Below are 21177 nucleotides of genomic sequence, written 5' to 3' on the forward strand. Positions count from 1 at the left end.
TCATTTGCAACATCAGCAAAAATGAGCCACCACACTGGATGTTAAACACAATTCAATGCTGAGCTGAAACTCTTCTTATTTGCCTCTAATAAAAACAGAGAACTATTTAAAGAAAGATGCATGACTGCTGCCTCTCCAGCCATAAGCAACACTCAGTGTAGGTGAACCAATCACTTTAAGAGGAGAGGAAGCCTTAGCAGGGAAGTTCTACAATAACACAAGTGGCTTACTGGCTTAAGGCTTACAGGTCTTTCCCTCTGCAAGAATCACAAGACTTTTCAGCTGCCTTATTTTATAATTTTGCATGGCATAAACAATCTTACCTTACCTTCCTAAGTGTGTCAGAGTAACACCTGAAGAGAGAAACTGCATTTGGATGGTAGGCAATAAACTAAAATGCAAGCTGCAGATTCAAACTGAGATCTTTCTTCAAATGAAAGTTTCACTGAAATCACTGTAAGTTTTTTTCCTGAAAAATTCCATCAGGATGTAACTAATTTGAACATTTTCACAGAACATTCTTGAATAAGTGCATTATTACATTGACAGGTCTGTTTGGAAAGCTAAACTCTTTTATTTGTATAATACTATATTTGTGTTCATTTGTTTTGAGATTTTGTTTAAGCTTCAGTGTTTGATTTAAGGATGTAATCTCTTCCTCAGTAATTTTCCATAATAGAATGATAGTTCAATTTAAAGCAGCTGAAATATTTTACTTAAAATAATTACCAAACTTGATTAACAGTATATTTTCAGTGATTTCTGTATTTTTCCATTAAGTTAATTCAACCAAACTGACTAGAAGCTTATTTCTTTTTCTTCCTCCTGAGTCGCATAAAACTCCTTTGAAATTGCATGAGGAGAATAATTAATAACTTCTAATAATGGAATGCATTGTCCTGGGAAAAGATCATTATGGCACATTTTTACACACTGCATCCTATCTCTCCATTGTTTTGTTACTTTCATTCCTTACCTCTTTGTTGGCTCTGTCTGCTTGAACTAATGTTCCATTCAAACACGGTTCTACATAGTGGAGTTCTTCATTATACTACAGAGAGAAATACAAAGTATGATGAAAAATTTAATTAAAAGCTTGGAAGATACAATATAATTCAACGACTTAGAACTGCAGTGAAACGTGCAGAGAAAGCAAGAACAAAAAGATTTTGTTCATTTTAAAAAACTGGCTGTGGGGTTTTTTTCCTTTTACATGATTCTTAATTCTTCAGAGGTTTATACTCCTGAAGGAATAGTTAATTGAATGGATTCCAACACTCAGGTGGAGTTAAAGGTACTGTATACAGTAGCTAGCAAAAATATCCTTTGATTACTAATCTGGGTATTATAATAAGTCATGTTTGATACAACACACTCAAAATTCCCAATTCTTTGCTACATATAAAAAAAAAAGTCCTGACAAATATTTGAGGCACTGGCTAACATTTTAGAAGGTTAATACTCTAACAACTGCACCAAAAAAATCTGTAAGCTTGAATCAATCCTGGGAATGTTTGACAATTGTCAGAATTTCAGTCAAGCAGAGGGGCTTACTATACCCTAAGTCATGAAGATGTGACAGACTTTGAAGGAAATATGTGCTTGTCTTGCAAGGTCTAAGTAGGTTAGATAGCCCAGTCCTACTTTCAGAAGCATCTTAAACATTAAAAAAAAATGAAGTCTCATCTGCAGTCAGTAGACCTTGCAGACTCATGGATGCCTGACTGAAATTTGGACTTGATTGTTTAAATCTTTGAAACCTTTCAATACAGGTCAAATTATTAAAGCAGTACCCTCAATGAGTCTACATATAGTTGTCTAGGTATGGCCTTAACTTAATTCCTCCTCTCATTAATTTAATCCACTTTAGAAGTTATCACAGATCAAACTGGCTTTGCATCCAGGCTTTAAGAAGTTTCACCCTCTCACAAGGCATTGAGTCAGAATATCCACAGTAAACAAAAAAAAAGACAATGCACCAAGTCAAGTCAAAAATAATCAGGAAAAATATTTCATTAGATTATATTTCATTTGAATCTATTTTTTTAGGTCAATACATGCATTTAATCCCTTCTTCCTCCACCTCATTGGGAATAAAAAAAGTCTTGCAATGAACGACTCATCACAGACGTTGCTTAGACAGGGCTCTCTGTCATTGCAAGTTCTCACTGTCTCTGCCTGTAGCTCCAAGTTTATTCTACTCTATTCAATGTAACATCACTCTTTTCTCTACACCATAAACCCCTGCAACCTGAGCCACCTTGGACACCTGTTGTCACCACTCATTTTAACTGTGCTCTACTCACCACGTTCATCATTACATAATTACTCCTGCACAGGGAAGAGTATTTAATTTGAACTGCATGAAGTTATTCTTGAGGCACTGTGCCAGACTCAAGCCTCAGTTATAAGGAAATATAAACCCAGAGTAAATTATTATTGCTGGATATAGAGATGATTTACAACAGCATCAACATAGTAACTGGTTGTAGAGAAACAAGGAAAAATGCTTGAAAGATATTTACACGATTTTTGCAGAGGATTTGCATGCTTCCTTAATTATTTTATTCCCATCAATGTTATTTCAATAAATGAGAGTGTGTGGACATATCTATTGTTCCAAAGGTAATACAAAATACAAGGCAAGGGTTTCTAGAACACTTTAGAGTCACTGAGAGTGTCCCACGTGCATCTCAGTCTCATAACAGTTTATTGATCTGATAAACGATGTACTTTGCCCTGTAGTTTCTCTCTTCAAACTGACTTCAAATCTGTCTCCTGAGAGTCTTTGCAAAATAATAATGCCAAATCTACACAGTATCTCTCATTATAGTCCAAAGGCAAGACTATATTCCAATCTATTGTAAAAAAAGTACTGAAAACCTATAACAGACTCTGGTACACCAGCCCCTTCTCCCAAGCCTTTTCCTGTCCTCACACAGGTTTTGCTCAGCATGTTCTTCAATCAGGACAACTTTCCAGCTAAGTCTGTTCTTAGTTTGATTCCTGTAGCTATCATTACACATTTCTTTATATGACCCCAAGCAGAGTGTCTGCAGTTGGTGAACAGGCAGTAAAATTTCTACCTTTCCCTCAGTCAGTGGCTCAGTTTCAAACACCTGCACAAAAGCAAACTCGAGATTTCCTAATGCTGTAGTACCACCACATTTTTTACAGGCCTATCACCACCAGCAGATAGATAAAACAACTTCCTACTCTATCAGACCTTGCATCTAAATAGCATAATTCCTGTCCACTAGATTTTTATAAGATTTATTTTAACTACTATTTTGAGTAATTCGTATCATCAAGCTATTCCCACAGCCACGTAGTTTCCATGGATGCCAGCTGCAACACATCCCAAAGAGATTCCCAGTAGTTTCCAACAATGCCTTTAGTGTTACTCAGTTGTGCAGGATGAAGGATGCTCAAGCTTTCACAGAGGACATGCTTTAAGTGCCATCACAGCCCTATTTTACACAAGCAATCTAGTGTAAAAATGGATAAATAAAAATATTTATTATCACAGAGACAGCACAAGTGAGATAAATGTATGGTTCTAGGACACTTGCACAAGTACTACACATTTTCCTTAGCTTTTTTCATATTTATCCTTTGTCATATTTAAGCTGTGTGGAGCAAGGTCCAAGAAATAAATTGATTTCACCTTTTTTTGTGCAACAACACACAGGCAAAAGGTTTCCCGCTATATTAAGCATGCTCAGATATCCAATACAGCCCAACCTAAGATCCAACAGTGAAGCCAATCCAGAAAAGGAACCAAAGGAACTCGTATTTCCACTGGTGTTATCATGGGCTAAGAGTGGCACACAAGCAGAGCCCACTGCTAGGAGGGATCATACAGAGGTTCCCAAGGGCTGCTGTTCCCTTTTCCAGCCTTTTCACACATTACCTGTGCAGAATCTCATTATTCAGGCAGGCTAAAAAGTAAATTTATCCATAGTCTATTCTGTAGGACTGAAAAACAGAGATTATGCTGAAACCATTTATGATGGAAAATGCTACATATTAAACCAGGGAACTATACTACTGTGCTTTGAATTAACAAATACTTTTATTCTAATCAATTTTTATAAAATGGTGTGACTAAAGCAGTAAAATTAACATTCTTGGCTCAGTTAATATTTTGATAATTTAATGGGGAGCTTGCATTTTTATTAAAGAATTTTAAAAATTCCAGCATTCGGCAAAATTAATACTTCTTTTATGATAATATTGTTAGTTTAACGCTTGACTTGGAATTACACTTCAAAGCAAATGGGAAAAATATGCCTTTTCTCTTGTTGTTGCAGGCATCTCTGTTCATGCACCAAAAAACTGACCTGAAATTTTAACACAGGCAGCACAAAATCACTCTTGTGTTTCAATAATTTTTTGCAATTCAATCATCTCGTCCATCAATTTCAGATGGATTTTGCAACAACCTACCCAGGAAAGCTAAAATGATTTTAACATCATCCTTTTATGTTTATTCTTTGGAATATGCTGAATTCTGCTTTCTGCTATAAATACATTTATGTATGTATACATATGTACACAGATGCATACAAATATTTCTTCCATTAGTCACTGTGCATAATAAAGCCACCCTGACAGTCACAGTCACTCAGGCTCAAGACTTTTGCTTCATCTAATAACTACATTGTTTGTCCAGATTTCCCACAATAATAACACTTATTCCACCTCAGAGTTTGGTCTGGGAAGAGAAGGAGGTACTTGGCCATTTGTCTGAGGCTTCCAGATGTCCAGGCAGTCCCCACAGAGCAACAATTTGGACAGGCCTTTCAGAGCAATCAGTCTGAGCTGTGTGCCGTGTGAAGAGCAAGGTTTCACCATCTGGGCAGAGAGGATCTGTTTTTGCACACACTGCACAGCTGGTCAGTTCTAGATACAGAGACTTGCTGTAGGAGCACAGAGCTACGTTACAAAGGGGATTTCTTATATGGACATGTGTGTATGTTACCTTCAAATGGAACTGCTGTCACATCACCAGGCCTTGTCGAAATTACAAAGAGCAAGATATAATCTCACTCAAACATCTGTCTATAGATAAAAGCTGTATGGAATTTTCAGTGCTTTCACACCAAGCAACCGCTTGTGTGGGCTTTGTTGTCTCGTGTTTTGATCACTGAAACATCTTCGGTCTTGACAGAATTCATTTGTCCTGCTGGCACTTGGTCAAAGCAATGCTTCAGAAGTAATTTTTGCTGATAATGTGAGTCACAGCGACTCTGGCTTTACTGTGTACCCTCTCAATGTATTTAACACACCACATTTTGAAAGGAATTCACATTCAGCCTCAGCCTATCTGTGCCCTTCCTCACTGAAAGGTCCACTCCATTCTCCACAGCACAGGTCTCTGTTGCTAATTAGTTACATGTTCAAGCAAAGGAATTTTGAGGTTTCTTTACATTACTGTTATATTTTTGCCTTGTGAGACAGCAAAGCAGGAAGTTTGTCATGCATGAATCTGAGGTTTAGGTTAGATATCAGGAAAGAGTTTTTCACCCAGAGGGTGATTGGGCACTGGTACAGGCTACAACATCAAACCTGACAGAGTTCAAGGAGTGTTTGGACAACACAGTCAAGCACCAGGTGTGGCTCTTGGGGTGTCTGGTGCAGGGCCAAGAGTTGGACTCGATGACCCTTCCAACTCAACATATTCTGTGATTCTTTGACTTAGTCCAAAATGACTCCCTAATAAACTCTTCCCGCAGGAGAACTACAAGGCAACAGGACAGCACTTTACCCCCTTATTGCCACTCTTCCTTGTTCCCCCTGTGTTTATGTGGTACCTCTTTCAATGCAGTGAATAATTTTAGGTCCATATTTGCACAATCACTAAACCATCGATGTCCTAATGAAATTAAACAGCTGAGCTGGTAAGCCTAAAAACAATTCTCTGCCACTATTTCTAGTTATTTCAACAAACAAACATACATCCATCCTAGGAGAGGTTATAGAGGAGAGAACCTACAGAGGAAAAAAATTACCTCAGACAAATTCTGTAACTGCCACAGTAATTACATTTCTTCCTAAATATCCAGAATTTCTGATACTAACAAAGCACTGTAAGAGAGGGCTGGAGCCAAACCCTTTGTGGGAGAGGGCCATGAACTGCCCTGTGCCCATCACAGCCAGTGCCAATCACCACCAGCTCTAGCTGGAGCAACCTGTAGGGTGCCCAAAGGGCAGTGGCAAGAGCAGACTAGGGGGTTGTGGTGCCTTTGCACAGGTAGCGCATGGAAGGAGTCGTTAGGGGTTGGAAACATTTGGAAAGACAACTGGAAAAGCGTCACGGTGAAGGGGGTGTGCTGTTGGACACTGTGGGCTGCAGGTGACCCACACCAGGGTGGGGACACCCCTGAGGGACCATGGCCATGGGCGACCCACTGAAGAGAAAAGAGAAGAGCAGAGACAGTAGAAACAATGAGCAGTGAGGAGGGACAGAGAGAGACTGCTGAGCCCAGAACTGCTGATGGAAACCAACACGGGACCAGCTGCCTCAGGTGCTCCTGCACCTCAGCCAGAAGGGAGGGATTGAAATGGCAACAAAAGTGCTGCGACAGGGGCACAGAGTGGGATGTTGGACAGAAGACAGCCTGGGAAACAGAGAAAGGCTCAGTTAGGACTTTCCTTCCTTTTCTCAACACCCAAATCACTGATCAGTAGTTTGTGTCATTGGCAATAACTTATGTTACAATTCTGTGACTCCATGCTGCTTTACACACAACTCAGTTCACTTTCAATTAAACGTTAAATTGGAAAAAATGGCAATTAGTTTTTTCATACTTGCTTTCTAAAAAGTATTTACACAGTATTTTTACTGTAGTACATAGGCAAAATCATTAGTTTGGATTCAAGCTATGTATGTAAGAAACTTCACTTAAAAAAACACATTTCTTTTTTCTTCCTACATCCTTCACAGTAACTATCACAACTACTGATAAACACAGAGATTATACAGAAATGGCTGGTCAGGCATCTTAATAATTACTTAGTTGAAACATTCTTTCAACTTGCAGAAGTTATTTAGATTACAGCTAATCACAATTTTTTGAAGGACAGTAAACCTTTTTTTGATACAGCATGTAATTATGTCTTTATACTACATGAGTTTCCACTAATTATGAAATTATCATGCAAGGAGATTAATACAAAAGCTATTCTGAACTGCTTGCTATCTGCTAAAAATACGGTATATGCACATATACATAGTTCATTCTCCACAGAATCTCGATTTGCACTGGTGTCACTGGGGTCATTTATTTCAGCACAGGAAAGGTACTTCCCTTATAGCAAAAAAAAGGTCAAAATCCTCCTTACATTCAAGAAGTCATTTTTTAGGATTTACGCATTTGATAAAACTATTTCTTTTTAAAGTATTAGCAAAATAATATCAGTAAAGGAAAATTTATAAAAACACCTATTCATCCTCCCCTCCAAATCTAGTTCTGATGTTAGTTTTGGACTTGTTAAAGCCATCCTTGCCCACATCATTAATCTCATTAGTCTTAAATTTAGTAAACCCAACCTCTTGTCATAGATTTAAAACATGTACTTGTACCATGGAAAACTAATGACTGATGATCTGATTTCTCACTGTTAGTAATTCACCAGCAACTCCTCTGCACAACTTACACATTTCAGATTCTCACTGAGGAAAACATGAGCACTGAGGAGCTATGCTGGCATTCTGTCATGCCATACAGGCTTCAGCAAAAGCTGGATCTGAATCTATTAATTCTCACATATTAATCACTTTGCAATTTGCACTGTATTGCAGTAGCTGAGGGGGAGACGGGTGGAAGGCAAAGAGAACACAGAAAAACCCTGAATTTAAAAATTAAGGTCATACAGGAAGTTCAAACAAACTAAAAACCCCCACATATTACAACCCCCCAAAATCAAGACAACTTGTTTAAGGGGTTTCAAATTGCAAGTAATGGACAAACAGTCTGAAATCTCTGTCATCTGAAGAATCTTGCACTGGAAAAACACAGTGTCTGTCCAGTGGATTCAGATGTCACGTTATCCATCACCTGTCTGCAGCATTTTTCAAGTGGCTTGTGTGATGTAAAACGTAACAGATAGCAAGAAATGATGGAAGAAAAAAAAAAAAAGAAAGAAATCCTGAGACACTCACAGCAATTATATTGAAGAAGTCATCGTCTCCAAGGGTATCCAAAATAGATGAAACTGTCTGTTTTGCAATAGTCAAGCGAAGCCCTTTCATACTGCCACTGACATCCACTAAAATTACCACATCTTTTGGAGAAGTTGCTGCCTGGATGTACCTGAGGCACAAGACAAAACAACTCCTTTTAAATATGAACTTTTTATCGTTTCAAATTTCTTAAATACTGATGGTCATCTCTTGCCTACCATTTTCTGTTTCTGCAGTCAAATGCAATGACTCCATTTTCATCAGGTTCCCATTTAATTCCTGTTTAAAAAAGAGAATAATCAAGACAAAATTACATTTTCACGGTACCTGTTCAGAATGTATCTGTGGTATTGGGGCTAAGTAGGGGTTAATGGAGTTTCATACTTTAATCTAACAGGTAGACCCATTATGTTATAAGAAATACTGGGGAAAAAATAAAATTCATAAAATAAGACCATGAGAATTAACCTTTTTCTTTTTCCTCATTCCTCTTTTAGCCTACTATGAGGTGAAAACCTCTGAAGGTCTACTCTTTTCATTGCACTACTTTCACAAAAGTGTTTCCATGCTTGGCCTTTGGTGCTGGCAAGCTTTACCACGTGCTTGCCAAGTCCCTTCCAAACCCTGAGCACTTCCTACCCATGGCTGATCTCAACAGGTCCTGTTACACCAACTGTTTCCCTCACAGTTCATACTCCTGATGTTTCGCTCACATCACTGAGAAGGGGTAATATCTCCTGGTTGTGGGTTGAAAGAAATATGATAAAAACATTTCCAAGAAAAAAAAATTAACAGGGCAATTCTTCCTCTTTTTTTTTTTTTCTTTTTTACACTTATTTTCTAGCACAAAACAAGAAACAGCATCTAAAACAAGGACTAATATTTCTTTTACCCTTGAAATATCATGGAGCTTGGGAACTGAAACACAATCTAAAACTAACACAGATGTAGCAGCCATTACTTTCAGGCACTTGCAGGCGTACAGGCTTACAGTAAACTTGTTTAAACTCAAGACTTAAAAAAACATGGGTTGTTAAACCACGTCAGTTAAAGGAACAGTTCCCACTGTGGGCCTGATCCAAAGTTACAGAAGCTGAGAACCAGTTTATTTGACTTTTTAGTTTATTATAATGTGGTAAATTTGGTATAGGATTAAACATAAAACCTAATAGTTGAAAATACATGTTTTAACCTATTTCAATGGAAATAATACAAGTGATGTAATTTCATTTATTATAAGCGGTGAGAAAATAAACTTTAAAACAAGTTAAGTCTTTAAATGTAAATATGTTGGGTTAAGTGGAAGCCTAAAAGCTGAACAACAAGTTATCATGAAGTCTAACTGTATGCATTTATAGAGCACTTTATTTAAATTCACTCCTATATGAAGGGTCTAATCCTTTTGCCCTCCTTCTTCACAGTCTGTTTATAAGATATTTTTAATGTTCCTACCTGAATAGGAATATTTATAAGCACATGAGTTATCATGAGGGCTTCACCCCCAGAAATGAAAATTGGCAGAAAAACCTCAGAATGCTGAAAATGTTGATTAGAAATCTCTTTCTCTGAAAACTAGATAAAGTAAAACCAAACCTGCAGATATCTGTTGAAGTCAGGATTTGTGACAATAGTCAGTGGAAATTTTCAACCATAGCATTCTTTATTGTATATTAAGTAAGAACTTCTGTACTTACCTGGATATTGCCTGAAAAATCCTTTTGCACTTCCAAAGTACTGCCAGATGAGAGAAGGGTCACGATCAAAATTGTCAACAAACACCTTATTTAAAGATTCTGACCAATAAACTCCATTTACAATGGCTGGATCTGGAAAAAAACAAATAACAAACAACACACACACAAAGAAAAATTATTTTATCTAAGTAGAATCCCTTGAACTCTATCATCTTCAGGTCTTTCAATACCCAAAAAATCTAATGACAGCAAATTATTGTAGAACATTTTTATTTTCTTTTGTCAAATATATGATTCAAAATAATTTTTTTGCTTAAATAACAGAAGTTAAAATAGAACAGAGACACCAGGTACATTTTTTAGACAAGTTAAAATTGCTCGTTAGACCATCTATCTTGAACTACTGCATCACTTGTTCTAAAGAACAAAAATAAGTCAATCTAACAACAGATTATTTACTTAATTTACCTTTCCTAAGCGCATGGAATGTCTCATGGAAACACTTCATATTTTTTTAACCTTCAACTTGGTAAGATCATTCGCACTAAATCTGAAAGTTTCCACGTTGGAACAGAAAGTGAAATACCTTTTATTTCATACTTGAATTATGATCTACACACAAAAACAAAATCTCAAGATAAATAACACTAATTGTTATTAGGAAAACACTGAGTCCACATTTCACAACATTTACCCAATTAGCTTTTATTCCTATCGAAAGTAAACTACAAAGCAAATCCTTGATGTTGAAACTCTTCTGTTTAAAACATCCCCATCTATCAATCCCTACAAGCACAGGTAGCCCAAGTACATTTTAAAGCTGCGGATTTGGTTCATTAGTGGGAAAAGAGAAATCAATGAACATGTCTTAAAAACTTACTGAATTTCAAACCACGAATTTTCAAAGGTGAGAAACAATTAGGATACGCTATATTCCCAATTCAATCTGTATGTGAAGTCAGCAGGATAGAAAGGAAAAAACTGAACTGAAATCACAGATGCACTATTTAATTTGCAAAAGTGTGCATACATGAATACACAGTAACATTTGCTCAAGCATTTGAAATAAAGCATCCATTAGCTTGCAAAATAATGTTGCTGTACTGATTTCTGAAGACTGCTTGGAATGTGATTTTAATGGAGTGGAAAAAAGGTGAATTGTTATCTTCCTTCACATTCATCAAGAAAAAAAAAAGAAGAAAAAGGGAAATCGGGAAATCTCAGCTACACAAGTTTGCATGTTGCTTCCACCTAAATATTTAGGTTTATATAGATGGAATGTGAAAAAGCAAGGTCAACCAAACAGCTGCTGTTTTTAAAACCTGTAAAATATAGTTACTTGTCTCTCTAGAGGATGAAATATACACTTAAAATCTACCCAACCAGACACATATCAAACCAACCAATGTCACTCATCCAAGGGTATTCCTTCAGCTGGCAAAATCCATTATCCCATTGTTTCCCAGTCTGCAGTTACCCCAGTAACAAGCTGTGATCAAGACATCACAAATTAACTGTCAAGACTGGGATCTACCATCAGTTTGTAAAAATATGCTCCTGCCTCAGCACTCCAAAATGTCAATCCATTGTTCAGTATCTGGACATTAACTGAGAGGTGAAGCACTAAAATGAGAATCCTCTCCTCAGTCCACTGGAACTTCCCAGTACTGGTTCAAACACTGATATTCTTATTCTGCTTCTATGCACAAGTTCTAATGGAGTATCTAAATCACTAAAATTTGCTGTGGCATCACTGACTCAGCATTACAATACTGAGATAAGGTGGTAAGTTTAATTCATCTTTGAAAAGAGCATCAAAGTTTAGAGGGTTGGGTTTTTTGCTTGTTCTGTTTTTCTAGTGTTGTTAGAAAAACCTGCTTAGAATTAAAAAAATGAACCATTTCTCAAGCCTCCAGAGGGCTGTAAGATCTTCACGTGCCCTTCAGTCTGCAGGATCAGTGAAAAGCCAAACAAACCAGAGTAATTTGATGTTAATTTATATTTTAAATAAACTGCAGAGGTTCTTAGTAATTTACATTTTGGACCTCATTCCAAGCCTGCACATTATATCTTACTGTTTTACTCTCTCATCAATTCCTCAGATGTCTCCCATCCTGGATCCCTCAAAGACCATCTATTAATGCCCTTTCCTAATGAATCTGGGCTATCGTGCCACTCACGTGAGCAGAACTTTCACTCTGCCTTCCAACCCAATAATAATTTTCTTTGAATTCTATAAACACTCCAGCTCCGTAAGGTCATGGAACAACTTTAGTCATCCACCTCTTAAGCATTAAACTGAATGTGAAGTCCTCCCAATGGCATTTGAGAAAATATATCTATGTATAAAAAATACACATATAAACCACTTTTAAAAAATCATATTAAAATATCTATGGATATTTTGGATTACTTTTCTTGGCCCATCTATGAAGAGCCACCTAATATGTTTATATATCAGTACAATAGATTAGAGAACTCCATGGAAATAAAATCAGGAAGTTTTTAACTGAAAGGAGCATAAAGGAGGGATTGTAAATAAAGGGGCACAATTAAAACATGACCTATGTTGACTGGGTTCCTTCAAAATGAAAGCTGGTGACAATTCACTGCCTCCCCACACTCTGCATGTCTGTTATTCTGGCTGTTCTTTCTGTAATGTATCAAGTTACATTTTGTGCATCAGCCATTTTTATATAAAAAAACCCCCAAACATGGCCACAAACAGTTGAATCCTTAGAATGCAAAGAAAAGGAAAGTGGGGGAAAAAAATGTACCTACAGTACAAAGAGCAGACCTGTGTGGAAATTAGATGTCTTTACTGGCTACTGAACCTTCAGGTTAAGGGGTTAAAACTGGAGCTCCTTGTTCTAAATCTGATAATGCTGTGAAGTGAGTGCACCCCTGTCCACGTGCACCATCCCAAATACAACTGAGTTTCTGACCATATGTCCTCATTAAAATTTTACAGCCTCATCATCTAATAACCTGTATGGTAAACTTGCAGTTCTGGGCAATTTCTAGTTTTAGTAATTACACTAAATTGTTTAAATTGCCCCTAGTACTTCATTTAGAAACAGTATTATTAAGTTTTCAAAATTCTGAACATCATTTGCACCCCAAGATAGTTATATGTCAGTAGTGGTAAATTAATGCTTGTGAATATTCAGAAATTTGGGGATCGAAAGAAAGAATAAAAGGTAAAGCTTAATATAAACACAAAATCGTTAATGTGATGTTATGGGCCTCAAAGATAATAAATGTAAATAGCTTTCACCACAGGTCTTGAAATATAATTTCTGCTTTTTCTTCCTGGTGGCTAAAATATAATTAAAACATTCCCTTTCCCTTGCCTTATAGATGAGCTGGCTTGCAATTAAATGGGATTTTGCTCTACCACTGTTTGTGTAGATGTTACCTGTTTTTACTGATATTTCACACAAAACCAACCCCCAGGCAAATAGGCACAGTGACATGGAACTGAAATGAAAGTGCCAAAGAACAGCACAAATGCATGTAGCAATTAAGTTGCTGTCACGGATCCTGCTGACCTGAAGAGAGAGGTCTGAAATCTCAAAAATGGTGTGCAGTCTGAAAGATGTGCAACAACATGCCAAGAGTAATGAATTTGTTGGGTTTTTTAGTCACAGGATCCATAAAAGTATCTAGACTATAAAAAGTCTATGGAACGAAACTAATACATACACAACTCATTTTGCATTCTAATTATTCCAGTTTTACAGAAAATAAGAGAGACCACTAAAGAATTTGGTGACTATGAAGAAAGTGCAGTGTTTCTCTTTCTTGCCATACTCTGCTTTATTAGCGAGGAAAGAAGTTACTAATGATTCTTAAGCTTTTTTCCCCCACTATAGGACTTTTGTGATATAATCATTATTTCCTCCTGGAAAGCTGTCACAGATGCTGGCAGGGAGAATGGTGTTCCTTTTTGTAATATCTGACAGCCTCCAGGGCAGCCCTTAACGTTGCACAGCAGTTCTGTGATACAATAAAGCAGCACAAGCACAGCTTACAGGGCCAAGCCCTGGAAAAGGAATGCACAATCCAACACTCTTCTGGCTCAGAGATAGCAACAATATTAGCTTAGTTTTTATGACACTGACAACATATTTAGTCTGATCATATTTTAAAGAATAACAAATAGCATACTTTGCTGGGACATATACCAACAATCTAATAATTGCACTACTAAACACTAATATGAATGCTTTTCAGGGTGGTCCAGCACATTCAAGAGCTGGGGCTGGATGCCAATTTTGGCAACTGCCTTCCCTTTTTTCTCTCCCTTCCCCTCTCTCTGACTCCACTGGATTATGTGGATGCATCATCTCACAGATCAAAGCATCTGGCCATCTGTAGACATAAAATTTGGTGTTTGTCCATTTTGCTTCATGTGCTGGGAACCATTCACCAATGTCAGAAATCACATTCCCTCCTTGTAAGTATACGGGATGGTAAAGACTTCAAGCACATGACTGTATAAAGGCATAGTAGTAGGCATTTAGTGCCTTCATCTTCCAACATTGCCCTAATAACTTTCCCCTTCTCCTCTGAAGTGGCAGTAGAAGAATTTAAGTATGGCCAGATGTGTTTATTTTTATGCTGAGTTTCATGAGTGCATTTGGGTGTTGGTTTGGGTTGTTTCATGGTGTTGGGGTTTTTTTTGCTTTAATAATTTATTTTTTTTTTTATACAAGATGGCCTGAGATTCAACTTCAGTTCACTTGAAAGCCAGAATTACAGCTGAAAACTCCTCACTACCACCATTATGGGATAGAGGTTCATTTCTGTCTCTGCTAAGAGTTTGCCATCTAATGAGTTATAAAAAATGCCCTACAGCAAATCAATGGACCTCTGAGGTCACCCATCAGCTGCTGATCTGGCTGGACTTGCTTAACTTATTAGATGTAACAGCTAAAAGCAATCATAATGTGGTTGACCTGTGACTAGGTTGGAGCAAAGCTCTGGAAAGATGCTCCTTTAATAGAGCTGTTGTCCAAGGAGCCAGGCACATGAGGCAGTCAGACTTATCTCTAAATGAGTCCAAACAAACAAGATTGCCTACCCAGTAACTGATTGCCTTGAGGTGAGAACTAAAGTCAAAACCCAGTAATCCTGACAGATAATCCTCCATAACTTAATGTGATTGCAGATACCAGAACATTTCTGTATTTTCAGTAAAACGTACTCATTTCCACACTTCTGCATGATTTAAGTTGAACACTATGAATACTGAAAGACCAGTAAGAAAATACCACACCACTGAGTCCCAGGATGCCAGGGCATCACTGAGGGACAAGGTGAAGAACATGAAAGACCACTGCCAGGAACAGTTTTACAAGTGGAAAAGAGAAAACAAATCCTCAGAGCAGAGGAATTAAGCAAACCAAACACATCCCCTATATCCACAGCATTTTCATCACAGAAGCAAAATTAGTCATGAATACTACAAAAAAGGGATCCAGTTCTGACACATGGCAAGAAGAAATTTCTGCCCAGGCTGATGGAACAGTGACTGTCAGCAGCCAGGAAATTTAAACCTCTGCAAGTGGCAGGGCAGGAAAAGTGTCACAACAAACAATACAGGAAGCCAGTGGAACACATTGCAAATCAGGGGAAAAGAAAGCAAATGTGACTGCTGCCAAATCAAGCCAACTGTGCTACAAAATACTGAACACACAACATAGCAAAAGGAACAATTTGATCAGAGCTGTTGTCAAAGTGGCATACAACAAAGGCAAGGCACAGCCCTGGAAGTAAAAGTCATCCTTACGGAAATTTCTGAAGGACAGACCTGTCCACAAATCTTTACAAAAACCATTTACAGTACAAGACCATGCAAACCTGCAAACTAGCACTTCACAGTAAATGTCTAATTCTTATTGTGCTGATATTCAGAGATGTGGAGTTACAGAAACAGGTCAACTTCGCTACACAGCACAGAGCAGTAAGGAGCAACAAATAACACTTTGAACAGAAGATGCTAAAGGCATCCTATCAACACATCATGCCTCTTGCATACAACAAATGGAGGCATGAGAACCTTCAGAGAGAAAATGTTTTACCATGTTAAATGCATTACAGTCATGCTGGGCTATAATAAACTAAACCTCTATTGCTACAATCCCGGGAATATCAACGCAGTATGACAGCACACTTATCACATATGACAAGTCATCATCTCATCTTCTCAAATCAACAGGTTCTTACTGCTGTAGTGCTTTTATAATCCTTGTGTAGCATCTCTTCCTTGCAGAAAAGACTGTCTGCACAATTGGAGTAAAATGGTAGTTCTTCTCATACAATATATGAAAATGTTCAGCTGGTTCCAAAACCTCTGAAGATAGTATTAGTATTAAAACTTACTAAAAACACTGAGCAGATGCACAAATGCATCTTGGGATGAGTACAGCACAAAATCAGTTATGGATTCTTAAACACTATTTGCTCCTTCAGGAATGTGCCAAATAAAAGCTGCAAGACACCTAAATAAACAAAGCACAGTGCAAAAATGTCTTTGCAAGTTTTCAGCCAAACAATATTTTGAAACAGTTTATATTCTGGCCAAGCACACTAATACTTAACCAGAAGAGCAGGCCACCTTTTCTCCACTTCGCACAAGACAGATCCAAGAAAAATCGAAGGGTCTGTGTTATGTAGCAGGATGGAGAGACAAATTATTATTGCATTCTAAAACAGTAGACAAAATGAATAAAATGTATCTCTAAATAAACTTCTATGATTCTTTGTCAGATGTCAATCTTCTCCACTCCATACTAAGCAAAAGTTAGTTTTTACTTTGCCATGCAATCATTTAATTAAATGGTTTTGCAGATTCAATCCTGAAGATTTTCAGAAACCCAGGATTATGGTCACTTTCTTGCCCCTGAGAGCAACAAGGCAGTAGGGGAGGCATCACAACTGACAGAGGTGTGTCAGGGCAAAAAGCCTCTTAATGTTGTACCTGAGACAGTGTTCATTAACAAACCTTTGCTGGCTCACATTTGTCAGAAGGCAAAGCCCAACTCTGAGTAACTAAGCAACAGCTGCTGAATAAGGAGTGGTGGAAGAGTAGGGCTTTTTAGAGGAAATACTTGATGTTACCATGTAGCCAGTATCTGACATCTAGTTGCCATGGTGATGTGGATGTATAAGAAACATCCAGATTAGCTCCACAGCCAGGGACAGACTAGAACACAAGAAAGATAAAGCACAGCACACATCTCGCGTGGTGATGCCAACATTTCCAAAAGGTTTGCTGTTAAACACAGAGAATCGATGGGGGAAAAAAAATAAAAATAAATCTGTGAAGCTAAAGTCCTTTGTGAGAACAAAGCAGCAGCCTGAGGAAACTCTGGGAATCAGATTTGAGGCAGAATTTGAGCAAAACCAGATGGAATAAGTGGAGAAGTCTGTGCATCTTTATCCAATAGGCAACAAGAGTTAAAACAAAGAAACATGGGAAGATAAGACATTCTCTGCAACCTTGACTAAATCAGTTAGACTAGAAAAGTTCCTTTTACATTAAACAATGTCCAAAGTTAGGAAGACAGGGCAAACACTGTCCTAGAGATCTTAAAATGTGGAGACAAACAATTCAGGGGAAGGATTTCAAAATATAAATATAGTGGCCCAGGACAGTATGTGGCCATGACTATTTAAATAACAACTCCAGGATGTTGAATTTTCAGAAGTAAAGTCCATAAAATCACATGCAACAGTGACAGACAAGATTTTATTTCTTAATTTCACACCTTAGAGGAAAAGGGTTTTGCATATGTGCTAGCTGCAGATTATAATCTTCCTGCATCCCTTGGGAAATGATATTTTTTTTGGTTCTAATATTCTAGAAAATAGGTAATCTCGATTTTGGCAGCCAGTTGGAAGGCATTGATAGGAAAGTATGACCGAACGATATTCATAGCTCTTTTTGAGTATCAAATTGAAAAAACCTCACTTAATCAAAAATGGTTGTGGTTCATCACATTTCAATATCTTTTAGAGAAGGCTCTATTACATGCAGCAGATTTTTTTTCCTATGCAAGCAAAACTTTTGATTAGAGTCTGCATTTATTGACTTGTAGTGCATAAACTCATCTTTTAACATGCAGTGAACATCATGCAGTGGAAATGCCATTTGACACAGGTAATATTCTTTACCAGTCTCTGAACTGTTCAAGCAAAACTTAAAAACAATCTGTGAAGTCCGAGATCTCCTTTTGCAATGTTTTCAGTATTCAAGAAGTAAATATGGTAAGCAGAAAAGCACAGACTAGATCTGATGCTTTTGTTACTAAAGGCTGTGAGTTCAGAATTATTCAAAGTTGTATTGCATTCACAGTATTTGCAAATAATTTAAGTATTGGTGATTATAAAGACAGAAACATAGGAAGGATGGAAACAACTGCATGAAAATAAATATCTTGAAACAGATCAAGGGGCAAAGGTTTTCAATTAAAAGGGGGTAGATTCACACTAGATATAAAGAAGACTTTTTTTGTGATGAGGTTGGTGAGGCACTGGAACAGGTTGCCCAGAGAGGTGGTTGATGTTCCCTCCCTGGAAAACTTCCAGGTCTGGCTGGACAGAGCTCCGAGCAGCATGATCTGGTTGCAGATGTCCCTGCTCACTGCAGGGAAATTAGAGCAGGTGACCTTTAAAGGGTCCTTCCCAGCCAAACTATTCTGCAATCTACAAAACGATGTGAGAGCACGCAAATAATTGATTGCCAGCTTTCCACAGCAGTAAGAACAATAATAATAACGCAAAGCTTTTAAACAAAGGTTGAAGTCACGTGAGAAAATCTATACTTTCAACAGGAAGTAAAATGATAAATGACAAGAGAGACAAGGAGAGGCACAAAAGACAGTACACATGCTATGAAGAATCATGTAAGACAAAGAGATAAAGTCTATTTCTGCAAAACAGTATTGAAACCTTGTAAAAAAAAAACAAAACAAAACACAAAAATTAACTGAATTTTGAAAATAAGAACAATAATAAAAATTGGACTTAAATCCATGTGAAAATATTTATAGTCATCCTGTCTCTGAAATGAGTGAAGTCCAAATATACTTCAAGACCTGTAAAATACTTTTGAATCACTTCTTTAAGAAATCCATATTTAGTCAGAGCAATCACTGTTACCGAGTCAAAATCGTTAACATTTGAATACATTTCAAATCCAATGACATGGAATTAGTCTCCGTGTGGTATTAATTTAAAGAAAAATGAATTTAGACTATTATTAATGAAGACTTCTTTATCTTTTTACTTCTTATTGAACTTTAAATTGTATCTTACATTCATGAACCAGTTTTTAGAAACGTTGATTTTTACAGTTTGATACTTGATTTACACAGCTTGAGACTCTCAGCAACATATTGTGTGCCTTATGTTTGTTAGTTGAGTTGACATAAACCATATCTCCTGTTGACAGAAATGCTTGAAAATATTCATGGACTTCAGCATCCATCAGAGAAAAGCTCTGCAGTTATGGAAAGTACTGATAAAATTGCTTCCTGTACTTCAAAACCACAAGAACAGCAGCTCTATCACAGCATCAGGACGGGAAGAACAGATGGAAGACAGACAGACTTTACTAAGTTAAAATTTATATTATTGCTTTTGTTTTTCAAAGCAGCAGATTAGCTTCAGACAGTGTAATTGACCAACAAATTTTATTTTCTATCTTGATTCTTCTGCTCTGTCAGTAAAGACACAGCAACATCTTGCACTAAGGCTGCTACTTCACTATATAGATGTACCTGGATAGGCCCCTGACAATCTGCAGTCCAGTGGAATTTTTTTTTTTTACCTCAATCAAAAATGATTTGAAAATTTTTTTTTCACCTGGCCATACACTAACTGTCCTCCAGCTTCTTTAAAAAAAAGATCTGCCCTGTAACATACCTGTATTTCCCAACTTAACAGAGAGCCAGGCCTCATGACGCAATAAGGTAAAAGTAATTTGCTAAGGCACCTGGCAGTGTGTGATAGCAGAGATTTTATAAGCTAACCAGGCTCTGGGCTGCTGATGGGTATTTGCCCATCTGATAATAAGAAAAATCCAAAACTGCCAAAATATCAACCAGCAGAGTGCATATATTGCAGTCTAATGTCGGAGGCAGCAAGGAGGGAACTGTTATTAAGGAGAGATTTTTAGAAGTCAATTATGATTACTTGATTTAAACCATATTGCTGCTCACTTGCTCCCCTCTCAAAAACATTATAGTAGGGAACGAAGACTTAATTACAAAATTCACAAAAACGTGACTGTGAACTCAAAATATCTTGGCAAATCCCATGGCAGTACCATGAAATATAACTTGCTTAATGTATCAAAGGATGTGAAAATCCACCCTTTTGTACTGGTAGATATCACAAAATGTCATAAAAAGCTGTAGGTAAATGCTGAGAAACGTACCCAGTATAAATCATGTCAGCATTAAAAAGAAATCAGTATAAGCACTGTGCTAAAAGGTCATGTAACTTCCTGAGTTTAAAATGTAGTCATATAATGAAAAAGTTGAAACATGGTTCATTAGCATAAGCCCCATTCTCCATTATAAATGAAACCTGGAGAGTAACTTTCCAACCCTACACTTCTGGGAAAATTTTATGCTTTATTTTGACATACCACTATCAAAATCAATAATTGATTCTAACATATTTTCTTTTCCCTGCAGAGAGCACACATCATCCCTGAAGCAGAGCCTATCACCTTTTGGGTGAGGCAGTTCTTGATATCAAGTTTCTAAAAAAAAAAAAAAAAAAAAGCTATTAACTCTGCACATGCTCAGGCACTGCTATTTAAATTTAGCTTGAGAGACAAGTAGGAAAGCAGAAAGAGACTTCAACGTGCCTTCCTGAATCAGAAAGCCATTTATGGCAGATAGTTATTACTGTAGACTTCACTGTATGCAAACCAGTTAATATGGTCCTTTTATGAGTTACCCACCACATCCCACTTTTCCTCACACCAATCAACACCTCACCTTGGGCACTTCAAAGACAGTAATCAATTCTTTTCACAGAGCCCAAGAACTCTTCTGAGTCAAGGGTAGACATTTCCTGTTCAATCTAATTTAAACATACATCATTGTAAATCAACCTAGGAAGAAAAATTTCCAAAGCTAAGTCTGCTCAGAACAAGCCTATTCATTTGCACCAGCAAGGTGCTGATGAGGTTGTGCCTCCAGAATGAGTGGCATTTCAGTGTTTCTGTGATATTCACCCCAGGGCTTTGCTAGAAGTAAAGTGCAAAAAGCCCAA

The 21177-nt window shown here is 37.3% G+C and overlaps 1 protein-coding gene across 3 annotated transcripts in view; it reads right to left on the reverse strand.

Moving 5' to 3' along the window:
• The window catches only part of CACNA2D3 (calcium voltage-gated channel auxiliary subunit alpha2delta 3), a 391160-nt gene that overhangs the window by 199690 nt on the left and 170293 nt on the right, over positions 1-21177 (reverse strand). For all 3 annotated transcript variants that reach the window (XR_007628662.1, XM_050312820.1, XM_050312819.1), the window contains exons 6-9: positions 9883-10014; positions 8407-8467; positions 8168-8318; positions 977-1051 (exon numbers count right to left, since the gene is read on the reverse strand). Coding sequence is in view for 2 of the 3 variants with exons in the window: in XM_050312820.1 (XP_050168777.1) it covers positions 977-1051; positions 8168-8318; positions 8407-8467; positions 9883-10014 (419 nt within the window). In the remaining variant the exon portion in view is untranslated. The remainder of the gene's footprint in view (positions 1-976; positions 1052-8167; positions 8319-8406; positions 8468-9882; positions 10015-21177) is intronic.

This window comes from Myiozetetes cayanensis, unplaced genomic scaffold (genome assembly GCF_022539395.1).
Source record: "Myiozetetes cayanensis isolate MyiCay16 unplaced genomic scaffold, myiCay2020 scf18, whole genome shotgun sequence".
In the NCBI taxonomy this organism is placed as follows: domain Eukaryota; kingdom Metazoa; phylum Chordata; class Aves; order Passeriformes; family Tyrannidae; genus Myiozetetes; species Myiozetetes cayanensis.